We start from the raw sequence: 17,275 nt of genomic DNA, 5'->3' as shown, positions 1-17,275 counted from the left end.
TGTTAACTAGAAGGGCATTTCGGTCATTTTATATGTAATTCTGTTAACTAGAATGACAATTCATCCATATAAAATGATCGAATTACCCTTCTAGCTAACATAAAAAATGGACGGAGTTAACCCAGTGGACTAAAATGGCAACACTTGAAACTATTTGGACTAAAATGGCAACGTTTCAAAGTTTGGACTAAAGTGGCAAAATGACCCAAACCGCAGTGACTAAAATGGCATTTAACTCTTTTACTTTTAACCCTAAAACTTTTCATATTTTGCAATTTAACCTCACAACTTACTTCAGCTTTGGTCCTCTATACTTTTTATTTTTTGCAAACTTTTCGTTTTACGTTTCGTTCAAAATTCGCGAGTTAACACAGTGCAACGTGCGTGTGTGGTTAAACATTTTTACGTCGTCTATTTCTTCCCGTTTGACAGGTTCATCGTAACGTGCGGGTCCTAGATCGACTTAGTTATTCTTTTATATATTATACGTTTCGGTATAATTTCTTCGCATTAACATGCCGCAACTTTTGTGTTGGTGATTGCTGGTAGAAGTGTGACATCGGTGTTCATCCCCGCCGCAACGCGGGGTACTTAATACTAGTTATATTCTATTTTCTAACTATTGCTTACCATAGATACCATAAGTCAATCCAACATAATAACTTGCTTCTGGGTGCCAACCGATTCATAAATTATCCAAAACTATACTATCCAAAACCATACCATCAAATCCAAATTATCCATCTTGACATTTTTATTCCCCTTACATATTGAAACTTACTCAATCACGGTTTTTCACTTGTCAAAGGTTGGTGTATGCAAGAGAGCAAGAGCTTCACCCGCCTGCAACTTCGTAGAGAGCCTCATCTTCCTGTAATCTTCATACGTAGTAGGAACATACCAACGAGGATGATCATCGTCCACCAGCTCTGGTCGAGGCTCCACCGTCTCTCTTGGGCCCAAAAGGAATGATGCAATCGACACTCGTATCTTAGCTTCTTTGCATTGCACTCTGTGCTTCACATTGCATAACCTTCCATTGCTCCACACCTTCAAGCATGATCACACACCATTATCGATAAATAAATCTGAAACAAAATAAAAAACTAAAATGGTCGTTTGAACTTTGAAGAGAGACCGTTGCCATGTCACCAAGGTTAACAAGAAGGGTGTCTGGCCATGGTTCGACGGGGATGAACTCGCCGGACTTGTTCATGACTTCTAGACCGCCAACGCCTTCGTCGTCTTGAAGGATGGTTAAGAAACCAGAGTCAGTGTGTGTTTGGACACCAGGGGATCCAACACTTTGAGGGGTGAAATTGTATTTGTTGATTCTGAATTGGCATGGCCAATTCTCTATTCCAATACTTTCGCTTTTTACCCCTAGACTTTCAGCTAGTTTCTTTCCAATCCTCATAAAAAGCTCGTGTACTGCTTCAGCGTATCTAATAATGGTCTCTCTGTTATAAAATCAATTAGAAAATGATAAAAGATATATGATTAAAGAATATAGTTACTACACATCTGAATATGTGCTAGTAGTATATCTACTTTTACTTTATCTGTCTAAATCTTTGATATTTAATGGCGAATAGAAGGGGCGGGGAGGGGCGCCCCAGTAGTGTTATATATGTAGTTTTCGTATAGAAATTTTTGGGTATATACGTTTTCGACCCCCCGATTCTATAGATATTTTTGGGTATATACGTTTTCGACCCCCCCCCCTCTGGTCATTCGGGTCAAGCTTCACCACTGTTGATATTATTCCATTCGCAAATAACAGCACACACACAAATCAAATCTGTATGCGGAAAAGGTTGTTTAAATAGCTCACAGCTCGAAATTCGATTGAAACTAGCCCAAATATAGCTCGCTCAAAATCGGTACAGAAATAAACAGGCCGAGCCAATCTCACTCTTTAAAATTTTCGGTTGAGCTCGAGCCAAGGTGAGCTCACTCATATTTTCCCTGTTTGACTTGCATTTGTGCAGGTTATGTAAAAGGTCACAACTTTTAAATTAAAACCAAATCAATTCGTCATTTATGTTGGTATAGAAATATTATATTTAATATATGTGCAACAAAATGCAAAGTTGTTTATGCTATAAATATAAACGATTTGGCTAGAGGTTTATCCGAGTTTAACTTGAACTCATTTTCAGCTTATTAAAAGTTTTTGAGTCGAGCGGATTCATTTAAGTTGAAGCTGAAGCTAGCTCGGCTCACTTGCTAAGCAATCCCACACGCAATTAACAATAGACACATGAATCTATACACAATATGGATTCATGTATACCGAGTGTTATCCTAAGTAGGGATATGTAACTGAGTCAAGCCCAAGCTTGACTAAGCTCCAGCTCAGCTCAGCTCATTTATTATTTATTAATTAATTTATATGCATTCATAATAAATATTATATATTTTGTAATTATTGTTTTTATATATAACATAACGTATATTTTTATTATAATTTTATATAATAAATAATAACTATAAAACTATTATAGAAATATTAATCGTGATTTTCGCATATTTAGACTAAAAGGTTATTTCTACAGAGAAATTGTAGCCGTTGACCGAAATCATAGTCAACTGTATTGATCATAAAATCTGAGAGAGAGATACCTTTGATGAGGCGAAGCATCCAACTGAGAACAAAACTTATCCACGTCAGCAGAAGACGCCATATCGTACACTCCTAGGGCCTCATACAGCGGATTTATAGAGGTCGGGGCCATATACCCGCTACCGGCTATAACATCGAGGTTCCGCTGCTTAATCTCGACGGGTAGATCAAGCAGAGATCCGACCACAGCCTTCATATCGGACATCAGAGTCGGCGGTAGGATGTTGTGACAGTTGATCAGCCGAAAACATCCCCACTCTACACTAGCTGCGATCAGGTTGGATGTTTGGTTCGGGAAATCGAGAAAATCGATTGTTGGGATTGTACCCATGTGTTGTTTGTTCAGATTTGTGTGGAGACTTGTTTATTGTTTGTGTTTGTTAAGATTTGTGTGGAGAGTTGTTTATTATTATATATAATAAAGAATTAAAGATGATGGGGGACAAGGAGGGGACAGTTGTATGACAATAGAATACAGTTAGTGGGACTTCAGTTTTAATGTTGTCTTTTTCTTCGACAGGTTCGTTTCCAACATCTTTACAACACTCAAATACAACAAAATCAGGATCATCACCACAGATTTAATAACAACAAACAACTACCATTACATATTCATTCATTACCAATATTCAATGTCAACATTACAGTCATATATTTCAGCCTCCACAACTTTCTAACATTCTAAACCAATTACATAATTTACGTTCATTAACTCTACTTAAACACACAATAAACAAAGAAAACCCAATTGAAACTGAATCACACGGTTTTTCACTTGTCAACTGTTGGTGTATAATGCAAGAGATCAAGAGCTTCACCCGCCTGCAACTCCGTCGAGAGCCTCATCTTCCTGTAATCTTCATACGTAGTAGGAACATACCAACGAGGATGATCATCGTCCACCAGCTCTGGTCGAGGCTCCACCGTCTCTCCTGGGCCCAAAAGGAATGATGCAATTGACACTCGTATCTTAGCTTCTTTGCATTGCACCCTGTGCTTCACATTGCGTAGCCTTCCATTACTCCACACCTTCAAGCATGATCACACACCATTATCACAAAACCGATAATAAATTTGAAATAAAAAAGAAAAAACTAAAATGGTTGTTTGAACTTTGAAGAGAGACCGTTGCCATGTCACCGAGGTTAACAAGAAGGGTGTCGGGCCATGGTTCGACGGGGATGAACTGGCCGGACGTGTCCATGACTTCTAGACCGCCAACGCCTTCATCGTATTGGAGGATGGTGAGGAAACCTGAGTCAGTGTGTATTTGGACACCAGGTGATCCAACACTTTCAGGGGTGAAATTGTATTTATTGATTCTGAATAAGCATGGCCAATTCTCTATCCCAATACTTTCGCTTTTTATCCCTAGACTTTCAGCTAGTTTCTTTCCAATCCTCACAAAAAGCTCGTGTACTGCTTCAGCGTATCTCATAATGGTCTCTCTGTTATAAGAAAATGATAAAAGATATATGATTACTACACATCTGAATATGTGGTACTTTTACTATATATCAAATCTGTATGAGGAAAAGGTTGTTTAAATAGCTCACAGCTCAAAATTCGATTGAAACTAGCCCAAATATAGCTCACTGGTACAGAAATAAACAGGCCGAGCCGATCTAAGTCTTTTAAATTTTCGGTTGAGCTCGAGCCAAGGTGAGCTCACTCATATTTTGCCTGTTTGGCTTGCATTTGTGCAGGTTATATAAAAGGTTTCAACTTTTAAATTAAAACCAAATCAATTCGTCATTTATGTTGGTATCATATGTGCAAGAAATATTATATTTAATATATGTGCAACAAAAATGCAAAGTTGTTTATGCTATAAAATATAAACGATTTGGCTAGAGGTTTATCCGAGTTTAACTTGAACTCATTTTCAGCTTGTTAAAGGTTTTTGAGCCGAGCGGATTCATTTAAGTTTGAGCTGAAGCTACAAGCAATTAACAATAGACACATGAATCTATACGCAATATAGTTTCATGTATACCCAGTGTTATACTAGGGATATGTAAACGAGTCAAGCCCAACCTCGACTAAAGCTCATTTATTATTTATTAATTAATTTATATGCATTCATAATAAATGTTATATATTTTTGTAATTATTGTTTTTATATATAACATAACGTATATTTTTATTATAATTTTATATATAATAAATAATAACCATTATAGAAATATTATATAATGTATATAACTTTAATCGTGATTTTCGCATATTTAGACTAAAAGATTATTATTAATGCACAATTATTTTGAAATTATTTCTTATATCAGGCAGAGAAATTGTAGCCGTTGACTGAAATGATAGCATGATACCTTTGATGAGGCGATGCATCCAACAGAGAACAAAACTTATCCACGTCAGCAGAAGACGCCATATCGTACACCCCTAGGGCCTCATACAGCGGATTTATAGACGTCGGGGCCATATACCCGCTACCGGCAATAACATCGATGTTCCGCTGCTTAATCTCGACGGGTAGATCAAGCAGAGATCGGACCACAGCCTTCATATCGGACATCAGAGTCGCCGGAAGGATGTTGTGGAAGTTGATCAGCCGGAAACAACCCCACTCTACACTAGCTGCGATAAGGTTGGACATTTGGTTGGGTAAATTGAGAAAATCGATTATTGGGATTGTACATTTGGTGGCCATGTTAGAATTTTTGTTTGTGTGGAGAGCTAAGCTAGTGAGTGAGTTATTTGTTTATTTGTTTGTGTGGAGGGCTAAGCTAGTGAGTGAGTTGTTTGTTTATAAAGACGATGGGGGACAAGGACAATAGAATGGTGTTTTGTTTGTTTTGTGCAATAACATACGTGTGTACTGGTTTAGATACTTAGTGGGACTTTAGTTTTTATGTTGTTGTCTTTTTCACCGACTTGAAGTACATAAGAGGAAAATCGTGTTTAGTTTGGTTATTGAGTAATGTGATTGTCTAACAAAAAGTGTTTTAACTCTTTCATTCTTGCATGTACCCCTCGATAATGTCCATTAATGAATTTCCTCTTAGTTATTAGGTGATATGACAAGTAGGTAACGTCCACTACACATGATAAATTTCCCCATAATATATTCACCATTGATGGAACACAAGTTTGAATTGAACACAAGTTTGTGTCGTATATACATTTTCTTTAAGTTAAATCAATGAATTTCTTTTTTCTAAAATTTGAATGGAACACAAGTTTGACTCGTATACATTTTTTTTCCAAAATTTGAATGGAACACAAGCTTGTGTTAGAAATTAGGAAACAAAGAGACAAAAAGTTATACTTAAGAAGCTCTTACACATCTACCTAAACATCTTCACAGCTCATCTAACATACATATAAAAATTCAAAATTGAATGAATGAACCTAAAGATCTTAGAAGAAGATATAACCACTTTAAACCATTCCCATAGGCAAATTTAGTATCCCTTTAAGGCCACACGGGGCGGTCCCGTGATGGCCATGTATAACGAGTGATAGTGTTATGCTACACCGCCGCCACTATGTTGAACACGCGTGGAATTCACAACGCGTTAAGCCGGTCACGCGTTGAACTTTTGATTTTTTTGAACGTTGGATCATTTATCTATTTAACATCTCCATTTCAAACAATTTTTTCACCCCTCCATCACTAGTGATTCCACCCCTCCTACATTTCTATCACTAGTGATGGAAATTGGATTGATGACATGGCATTACTTGATTGGATAGTGGGAGTGATGGAATCCATCACTAGTGATTCCACCCCTAGTCCCCTAATACTATAAATTTTGGTAAAATATTAAACATAGATGCACATCTTGAAGGGGTCACTAATCAAAGATTAAGACATGAAATTGTATATAAAGATGACAACAATTCGATGTTAATGTGTGCACACTAAAATACAAGTGTGAAGTCTACATACTTGATACTTGTGCTAAGATTGCACTCAGAGATTAGAATGATCTTCTCTATATACTCATACTCATTCAATATGAAGTATTACTTTTGATGGGAGGATACCCACAAATATTTATTTGAATACGATTAATCATCTAAGATTACACATTATTAATACATCAACTACTTTAAGCACAGGGGTGGGGGTTGGGTTCAATTCGCAAAGTCGTTAGAGTTAAGGTGGTGCTCCCATTGAGGTCAAGGTTTCGAGTCCCGTTAAAGACAGATTTGGTGTAATTTAAGTTGTAAAATAAATTATTTAAGCACAATGATCAATGACGAAATCCAACCACCACATTAATTGTTGGTGCATTATCAATATAACTACTTATTAGTGTAAACATCCCCACTATATATTTATTTTTAACACCTTTAAACACCTTGAGAGGGAAGGTCTTGGGTTCAAGTCTCTTAGACAGTGCAAAAAAATATCTTTTGATTATATTATATAAACATATAGGTCATTATTACATTAAGATGTATGCTCATACAATGCAACTCCCATTTGCTGAACTCAACCACTCAATACAACAAAGTTTCAATGTCAGCCTGTGAAAGGATTGCAACATTCTCGCCCAAATAAACTAAAACGTCTCATTCCAAAGTAATAGTTTGTAATAGTTTTTAAAACTAAAACATCACCATGGTTGATATAATGGTTTGTATAATCTAATCTAATCTAATACTAATAAAGACATACTAATAAAAAAATACATATATCATGTGACATTCTCTAATTTAATTTATTTATATAATGTCATGTGTCATTCTCTTATTTAATTAATTTATTTATATATGAAATATGAAATTAAAACTATATTAATATAGTAGATAGATTAATTTCTAATATTATTAGTTATTGTTATATCTAATAATATATAAATATAAATAATTTTTATACATCATCCAATTTATCTTTGTGTTAATTTCTTAAACTTTATTTTTTAAAGATTACATGGATTTTATCTTTGTTTTCTTTTTTTTATTAAAATATTTAAATTATAAACTGATAAATAATTAAATGAGTATTTAAATTAAATTGATATATAACTAAATGAGTACTTAAATTAAATTTATATAATCCTTAACTTATATTTTAATTGATTTTGAATAAAAATTAAGTTATTTCTAATTAATTTATATAGCATTTTCAGTTTACATTTGATAAACTATCTGGACATATTTGATTTGCTTTAGTTATTAACAATAATAAATATATAATTTGAAGAATAATTACTGAAATCCTAATGCGATTCGGTGGGAATTCAATTTCGATCAATATGGGTTTGGTTCATTACGGTAATGATACTCTGTATAACTATGAAAAGAAAAAAACTAAAGAAATAAAGTCGTTAAACTTCAGAGTATAAAAATTTTGTGGTCATTTTAAAAATGTTTAAACTTTAATATTCTTGTCACAAAAACACAAAAGAAAAGAAAACAATATATTAAAGTGAAAACCGTTAATGAAATCTATATTCAAGATGATGTTTAATATTTAGAAGTATTAGCATATTATTCATGTTAGTGTTCCCTTTCAAATTATTTATAATTCAAGGTGTTTAAATTGTATGGTTTAACTTATGTTTTTTAATGATAAGTAGCAATGATTATCCGTTATATATTGGCTTTTTAATAGGTGTAAATTTATTTAAAAATTATTATATTTTTCTTTATAGTTCGAAGAAAAAACTGACATTTTCTTGATTATGTGTGATTTAATTTAAGTAATTTTTGTATGAGGTTTATCATCTTTAACTTATGTAAGATACTTTATTTATTCAACTCATGTAATACATGGGTCTATAACTGTGACAACCCTCAAAATTACATTTATCCGTACGATTTATTAATGATAATTAAAGTGTTTGATGACTGTGTTGAATTACTTAACTGCTTTCTGATTACTGCGTCATACTTACATGTGCTTGTTAACATACTAGTATTGTGCAGAAAATTGACTAAATGGTCCTGAATGTTTTCTTAAGTGTTAGGAATTAAAAGTGTTATAAAAAGTTATATAAAAGACACTTTACGGAATGATTAAACAATTTAACAGAACGGTATCCAATCGAACAACCGGACATTACCCGGGACACCAATTTTTTGCCAAACACATTGTTTAATTATTTCTTGGCTTGTCATGATCCCCGTTTACCATAACACCCACTAATTTCTCTATTAAATATCATAGGTAAGCATATACTTAGATTCTAACTTATGTTTACCAAATTAGTTACAAAAATTACAACCACCCCCCCCCCCTAACCGAATTCGGTCCCAAGAGGACCCACAAATCACCACACCATGCTCCCAATCTTATTCTTAGATTATTTCCATTAGTTTATTAGATTGTTTGCTTGATAGTGTTGACAAAATATATGAAACATCTTTAAAAGCATGGCACACAAGATCATCCTCATCACTTCAAGAAATCACACCACACCTTCACTCACTTCCTCCCTCCCTCTCGGCTCACCATACCCGCCCCCACCTCCACTATATCATCACCATCTTCATCAAATTTCAAGTTCCATTCAAGGATAGAAGGTGAATCAAAGGTGCTTGAAGTTGTAGATCACTAAGGGCTTCATACATTGCTTTTTCACCATCATTTTCTTCATCTTTTTACTAGAGATTCATCCCTAGCCTTTGTGCTAGTAGTAAGTCCTTGTTAAACCCTTGTTCATCTTTTTTTTGTAGTTAAAAGTTGTAGTATGATGATTATGTTTAAAACACTAAAGAACAAGAACTAAGAAGATGAACATAAAGCTTTACATGAAGTTTGCATAAAGATGAAATGTTGTTAAGAGAATGTTGTAGTGAATATATTGTTGATTGTATGGTGATTCTTAGTTATGTAATGCTAATCACCATATGGATTCTGTTAAGTGATGATTAGAACTTAACAAGATTAGGAGATGATATTATGTTACATGAAATAATCATCTTCTAGTTAAATATGAACTTGATGAAAATAATTTTTCTTGAAATAGAAGTAAACAAAATAAGTTGGTGATTATGTAGATCCGGGTTCTACAAAAGACTTTTCTAAATGAACCAAGTTCTTGAAGCGATTTTTGGAAAGACATGACTATTACATACACTTACACCATTTTTGGAAGTGAAACAAGTGTAGAAACATTTTATTACAAGAAGAGTTCAAAAGGTTAAACTTTGTAAAAATTGTTTACAAGTTGTAAACACTTAACTCTTTTTAATAAAATGATTTTTAAAGAAATAAATACACTTTGAAAGGTAACTAAGTCCACTAAACGCCATACCAAGTCACTACACGTTTTTACGAAACATCAAGTTCATGTTGGTTTCTAATTGGAATAGTTTGCTCTTAGTAAATTTTTGTTGATTGTTTGATTGGTTTTCGGAAAAGAAAATGATATGCTTATTAGCATGGACACCTCCATTTACAAAGGAAACTCTGGCGAAATTTTCTAAAAATTCCAACACTTAGAAAATATTTTTCTAAGCAAGCGTTACAAGTATATTTTATAACTTGTGTTTCGAATATAAACTTCGCCACAATTTTTGTAACAAAATACAAAGTGTCGGAGGTTGGTTTTTGTAAATAAAAATGGGTAAATATATATTTAGAATATATATCTTATACTAGAACACTTGTGTGGATACTTGTTTATTTTGTGAGATAGTTATATCACTTTAGGGCAAAATAATGTAACTTAACGATATAACTTGACATTTGAATTGTGTGGTATGTGACAGAAGTAATGAGTAGATAAACCGTACGTAGGATACGTGTTATGCATGAGAAACTGATTGTTATCTGTACCTTATTAGGATGTGCTTGATTTCCTGATTATTTGAGTAATGAATCTAACCGAGCAAACCGAGGTGAGTTCACACACTTTCTAAGGCATGGGATTCCCGGTGGTTTGGGAATGGGTTAAAGAATTAAAACGGAACCTACATATCCTCCTTGGGTAGGATATGTACCGCCATCCTCCTTGGGTAGGATGCGTATTCTCCTTGTGTAGAATACGTACGTTCGTCCTCCTTGGGTAGGACAACAACCTTAAAACTTACTAGACAAAACTCTATCATTAAGTCCCTCGTTTTATATCGACTTAATCCCCGAGGCCAATGGCGAGCGGGTCATTAGTTAATAGCGCTATTAGGTTTAACAAACCTCACACCGTACCAGTCGGACGGGCGTGTACTAATGGACTATGGCAAACTGTCAGTGATGATAGACATTGATGTAGGGCACAACTTATTTTCGTTAGTAGTCGATATGGTAACGGTCTAGTGGTTCACATGGGGAAACCCCCACTGATTATGGATATGGTTTGGGTAATAAAGAAGGAACTGGTTAATCATACTTTCAACTATGGGGTAACCCCCACGGCAATTAAGCCAACGAAAGACAAACCATGTTTACGAAAACAACTTAAAACTAAACAACCAACCGTGAACTCACTCAACTTTGTTGTTGACTCGTTGTTACATGCCTTACAGGTCGTTAGAAGCATATGGAGCTTACACGAGGAGGAAGTCGTTGTGGGATAAGGACGATTATGTCCCGTGCTTAATAATTAAACTTTATGAATTTATGGAACTTATGTTTTGGTCTTTAAACTTATGAACTATGAACTTATGTTTTGGACTTACGTTTTATGCTTCCGCTGTTAACTTAAAGTCGGTTACCTTCTTTAGGTCACCAATTATATTGTGGTTGGTTTTATTTACTTAATTACGTTGTTCAATATGATTGGTGGCTCGATCCTGGTCATGTCACGCCTGCAAGCGGTGATACTCCGCATGGTGGATTTTGGGGGTGTGACAGGTTGGTATTAGAGCCATTGGTTATCGTAAACTTGGTTTTAAAAAGAGAAAAGCTTTTTGACAAAACCAAACTATAACCTGTACAGTGCTCAACGATCCACAACGACGCTTCGCTCCACGTGCAGGACTCGACACAATAGGTGGTATGATTTATGTTATATTGTCGGTTAGATAGTTCACACTGTGCATTAATTAACGTGATAATTGCTATTTGAACTTTGTGTGCCTACTCTCTACTGTCATCCCACACTTACGCACTTTCGCGACACTTTTCTCACTTACGTTGCTGCGTTGTGAAGATCATGAGCAGATGCGGAGGACGTATCAACCTAACTCAAGCCCAGTTGACGGCTTTGATCAATGAACGAGTTGCTGAGGCACTCGCAGCAGCTCCAGCAGGAGGTATAACCTGCTATTTCGACCTATCCTAGGATGTTCAGATCCTACTCTCATAAACCAACCTTTGTGATAAACTTTGTCCTTCCTTACTCTCACGACAGGTCAACCTGCACAGCCTCCTGTGTGCACGTTCAAAACATTCATGGATTGCCGACCTAGTACTTTCAGCGGCACAGAAGGAGCTATAGGCCTTCTTCACTGGTTCGAGAAGCTTGAGTCTGTTTTTGAAATGTGTGAATGCCCTGAAGATCGTAGGGTGAAATTTGCTACTGGAACACTCGAAGGTGTTGCGTTAACCTGGTGGAAAGCACAGGTTCAACTGCTAGGGCTGGCAGTTGCTAATGCCACCCTATGGAACGACTTCAAAGATTTGATCAAAAAGAAGTACTGTAGTCGGGACGACATCCACAAGCTGGAGATGGAATTTTTCAATTTGAAGATGACGGGGTCTGAAATCGAGGCATACACAAGGAGATCGAACGAATTAGCCATCTTGTGTCCCACTATGGTGGACCCTCCCATCAAACGTATTGAGCTGTACCTCAAGGATCTCGTGCCTGAAATTCAAAGCCACGTGACCTCAGCTAATTTTGGCACCATTCAGCAAATCATCCGGTTGGCTCATCGTCTCACTGATCAGGCAGTTGAGCAGAACAAGCTGCCCAAGCGTATTAGCGCTACTACTTCTGATGCTCCCAGTGATAACAAGCGCAAGTGGGATGGAAATTCGGGCAAGGGTTCTACTTCAGTTCAGTCCCAGCAGCGAAAGATTGATGACCACCAGAGTCCTGGTCAGCAATCTTCTGGTAGTCAAGGACAGGGTGGATATCGAGGGAACCACCCCAAGTGCAACCGGTGCAACAAGCATCATAGCGGGCAGTGCCACAAGGGTCGTTGTCTGAGATGTAACAAGCTGGGTCATGAAGCCAAGGATTGCAGGAGCCCACGTCCTGCGAACCAGAATCACCAACAGCAGCAACACCAGGGCAATAAAGGATGCTTTCAGTGTGGCGCTGAAGGCCACTTTAAGAGAAACTGCCCCCAGTTGAACCATAATCAGAACAATAACAACCAAGGAAACGGGAACAATAATGGAGACAACAATGGAGGCAACAACGGGGGTAACAATAATGGCAATGGCGCCCGACGTCGTGCCTTCGTGATTGGTCAGGGTGATGCAAGGAACGATCCTAACGTTGTGATGGGTAAGTTTCTTCTGGATGACTTCTTTGTTACTGTTTTATTTGATTCGGGTGCCGATACTAATTATGTGTCCTTAAAAGTTAGCCAAATGCTTAAGCGCACTCCAACACTCCTAGACACCAAACACATGGTAGAACTAACAAATGGTAAAAGTCTTGAAGCCACACATATAGCTAAGGGCTGTAACCTCGTCCTAGCTGGTCAGACCTTCTCTATCGATCTTATTCCTATTGTTCTGGGTAGTTTCGACGTTGTTATTGGGATGGATTGGTTATCTCATCAGCAAGCGGAGATTCTTTGCAATGAGAAGATTGTCTACATCCCTCGTTCTGGTAAAGAACCCCTCGTAATTCGTGGCGACAAGAGTGGTGCTGTTGTGGGCATCATCTCTTTCCTTAAGGCCCAGAAGTGTTTGCGAAAGGGCCACACTGCTATTCTAGCCCTCGTTTCTGATACATCCTCGGAAGAAAGGAAGATAGAAGACATTCCTATTGTGCGCGACTTTCTTGAGGTACTTCCTGAGGAATTGCCTGGTCTTCCGCCTCATCGTCAAGTTGAGTTTCAAATCGAGCTAGCTCCTGAAGCAGCGCCCATAGCTCGAGCACCTTATCGTCTAGCTCCATCAGAACTTAAAGAACTGTCCACGCAACTTCAAGAACTCTTGGAAAAGGGTTTCATACGTCCTAGCTCTTCGCCTTGGGGAGCTCCAGTGTTATTTATGAAGAAGAAAGACGGTACCTTCAGAATGTGTATTGACTACCGCGAACTCAACAAGGTGACCGTGAAGAATCGTTATCCTCTTCCACGCATTGACGACTTATTCGACCAGTTACAAGGGTCGAGTTTCTATTCCAAGATTGACCTAAGGTCAGGTTACCATCAACTGAGAGTCTGAGATGAGGACGTCCCTAAAACAGCATTCATGACTCGTTATGGGCATTACGAGTTTCTAGTTATGCCCTTCGGATTGACAAATGCACCTGCAGTCTTCATGGACCTCATGAACCGAATGGGCAAACCTTACCTGGATAAATTTTTCATACTCTTCATCGACGACATCCTGATCTATTCTAAGAGTCAGGAAGAACACGAGCAACACCTGAGGCTTATTCTGGAACTTCTTTGAAAAGAGCAGTTGTATGCCAAGTTTTCGAAATGTGACTTTTGGCTTCGCGAAGTCCACTTTCTAGGCCATGTGGTAAACAAGGATGGAATTCATGTGGATCCATCCAAGTTCGACTCGATCAAGAACTGGCCTGCACCCCGTACACCAACAGAAATCCGCCAATTCTTGGGTTTGGCAGGATATTATAGAAAATTTATCAAGGATTTCTCAAAGATTGCACAACCTCTCACCTCACTAACTTAGAAGGGTGTCACCTATCGTTGGGTGATGCACAGGAATCTGCATTTCAGCACTTAAAAGATAGACTTTGTAGCGTGCCTATCCTCTCATTTCCTGAAGGCACAGATGATTTTGTGGTTTATTGCGACACTTCCATCCAAGGACTTCATTGCGTGTTGATGCAACGTGACAAGGTCATTGCCTACGCATCGCGCCAACTTAAAGTTCACGAAAGGAACTACACTATGCACAACTTGGAATTGGGGGCAGTTGTTTTCGCACTTAAGATATGGAGGCATTACCTGTACGGTACCAAATGCACCATTTACACCGATCACAGGAGTCTCGAGCATATCTTCAAGCAAAAGGAGTTGAACATGCGTCAACGTTGATGGGTCGAACTCTTGAATGATTACGTATGTGCGATCAAGTACCATCCGGGCAAAGCCAACGTTGTGGCCGACGCCCTCAGTCGAAAGGATACTATACCTAAGCGTGTACGTGCGTTACAGCTTACCATTCACTCTAGCCTTCCCGCTCAAATACGAGATGCTCAGGTTGAAGCGTTGAAAGCAGAAAACATCAGGGCTGAGTCCTTACGAGGATCGAGGCAGTGGCTAGAACAAAAGGAAGACGGTGCCTACTATGTTAACGGGCGCATCTGGGTTCCACTTTATGGAGACTTACGCGAGCTTGTGATGGATGAAGCGCACAAGTCTCGTTATTCAGTACATCTTGGTTCGGATAAGATGTACCATGATCTCAAGACTACTTACTGGTGGCCTAGCATGAAAGCCCACATAGCAACCTACGTTAGCAAATGTTTGACTTGTGCGAGAGTCAAGACAGAATATCAGAAACCGTCAGGCCTACTTCAACAACCAGAGATCCCGAGATGGAAATGGGAGCAAATTTCCATGGATTTCGTTACTGGCCTGCCTAGATCTCAATGCGGAAATGATACCATTTGGGTGATCGTGGATCGACTGACCAAGTCTGCATATTTTCTGGCTATCAAGGAAACGGATAAGTTTTCTACTCTAGCAGACATCTACCTAAAGGAAATATTATCAAGGCACGGAGTGCCAACCTCCATTGTTTCTGATCGTGACTCACGTTTTACATCTGAATTGTGGCAAGCTATGCACAAGTCCTTTGGCTCTCGACTAGACATGAGCACGGCATATCATCCACAGATAGATGGGCAATCTGAACGCACCATTCAAACCCTTGAAGACATGCTTAGGGCATGTGTAATCGATTTTGGTAATGGCTGGGAAAAAACATGCTGGGATTGAACCCTATCAGAGGAACAGATAATTAAAGCCAAAACTGGATCAGAGCAGTGGATTCTGAATAAGCAGATGCTGATATACAAATCTCTCCCCTTGAAAGTGATTACAACTACTGATGACCTCCTATCTGCTGATCTTACCAAACTGCTGACTCATAACTGCTGCTCAACTAAAGATCTGATGGAAGACTAAAGTCCTGCTGATTCAATCTACTGCCTTGAGTCAAGCACTGCTGATCCGGACAAGTGCTGCTGGGTTCACAGCAGTAGAAGGTTGCAGCAGCTGTTCTAAAGTTTGTTCTGTAATAGAATGTATTAGCAGTAGTTAGCACAAGCAGTGTCTGTATAGATCAGAGGTTAGAGTTTGTTAGGAGGTTAGATGTCACTTTCATGGTGACGTTAGCAAAGATGCTCAGTAGTTTGCATGTGCCTATAAATAGTTCAGTACTTTGTACTATTCTATTAGCTCTTCACATCATTCGTCTTCTTTGCACGAACAAACTACTGAGCTCGGGCTGAGGGGGAGTTTGCATTCATACATCTATCTTTGTAATCGTTGTTGAAATTAAATTCAATCATTCGGTTCATTGTGTAAAAGATGTTTGATTAAAGTATTACTCTCATTTGATTGTATGCAAAGTTTGTTTTCATTTTAATTCCGCTGCACAACTCATCCATGTTCATCTTAACTTCAAACAAAAAATACAATAAAAAAGAAACTCAGATCCAAAAATTGGTATCAGAGCTTGGACAGTCAAATTTGATTTAACAATCATTTTGACGTAAATAGTTCAGCTCAAAACAGTTGATACTGATCGTTTGTTCGTCGTTGAAAAACAGAGTAAGGATTAATCACCACTAAAGTTGATTTCTCAGTACCTGTAAAACAACAAGAATGACGTCACAATCTCAGGACGATAAAAACAACATTGGTTCTCTCTTTAAACCACCTATGCTAAAAAGAAATGAGTACAACATCTGGCAGAGGAGGATGGGTCACATCCTCGCTCAACAAAGCACAGGTTGTTGGAAGTCTGTCATCTTTGGTCCCCATGTTCTTACAGTGCCAAGCGCTGAAGATGCTAAAAAACAAGTTCCAAAACCTGTTGAAAATTATACTGAAACGGATTATCAAAAGTTTGAACTAGATGCTAAAGCATTTAGTATCATAGCATCAGCGCTGCCCAACGAAATATATGCTGGATTGCTACATTGTGACAATGCCAAAGAGTTGTGGGACGCGCTTAAGGAACAGTTTGGAGGTACCGAAGAGGTCATAGAAAACAATAGGGAAATCCTGAACCAACAGTATGAAACATTTTGTCATGTTAAAGGTGAATCACCGACGCAACAATTTGAGCGGTTCAGTTGTCTCATCAGTGAACTGAGGCTTGTTAAAACCACTTTTACAAACTCAACTCAAAACAGCAGGTTCCTCAGGTCACTGCCAGATAAATGGGACACAATAGCGTTTGTCACCCGAAATTCACCTGAGTTCAAGGATCTGACCTTGACCTAACTCCATGGTCGACTCCTGACCTACGAAAGGGAGTTGAACCAGAAAAGGAAGTTACAAGAGTCAGGGAAAACCGTTGATGATTATTCATTCAGTAACACTGCTTCTGGGTCAAGAAGAATCTGG

At 37.8% G+C, this 17,275-nt stretch overlaps 1 protein-coding gene across 4 annotated transcripts; it reads right to left on the bottom strand.

Annotated features, from left to right (window-relative positions):
* Window positions 1-643: 643 nt before the first annotated feature.
* On the bottom strand, window positions 644-5,363 carry LOC110890688 (2-oxoglutarate-dependent dioxygenase DAO). Of its 4 annotated transcripts, none has more exons than XM_035975646.1 (3): window positions 4,954-5,363; window positions 3,753-4,074; window positions 644-1,050 (listed from the first exon to the last, which is right to left on the bottom strand). In XM_035975646.1, exons 1-3 carry the CDS (start codon window positions 5,292-5,294, stop codon window positions 796-798), a joined length of 918 nt encoding a protein of 305 aa, XP_035831539.1. In that variant the 5' UTR covers window positions 5,295-5,363; the 3' UTR covers window positions 644-795. The 4 variants fall into 4 exon arrangements, with proteins under 4 accessions (XP_035831539.1, XP_021994003.1, XP_021994002.1 ...); XM_022138311.2 differs by lacking the exons at window positions 3,753-4,074; window positions 4,954-5,363 and adding exons at window positions 1,139-1,445; window positions 2,626-3,022 and having other exon boundaries at window positions 652-1,050; XM_022138310.2 differs by lacking the exons at window positions 3,753-4,074; window positions 4,954-5,363 and adding exons at window positions 1,139-1,460; window positions 2,626-3,021 and having other exon boundaries at window positions 652-1,050.
* Window positions 5,364-17,275: the final 11,912 nt, after the last annotated feature.

This window comes from Helianthus annuus, chromosome 7, assembly GCF_002127325.2.
Source record: "Helianthus annuus cultivar XRQ/B chromosome 7, HanXRQr2.0-SUNRISE, whole genome shotgun sequence".
NCBI lineage: Eukaryota > Viridiplantae > Streptophyta > Magnoliopsida > Asterales > Asteraceae > Helianthus > Helianthus annuus.
Note: the sequence above shows the minus strand (reverse complement) of the source record. Positions and strands in the feature narration are given on the sequence as shown.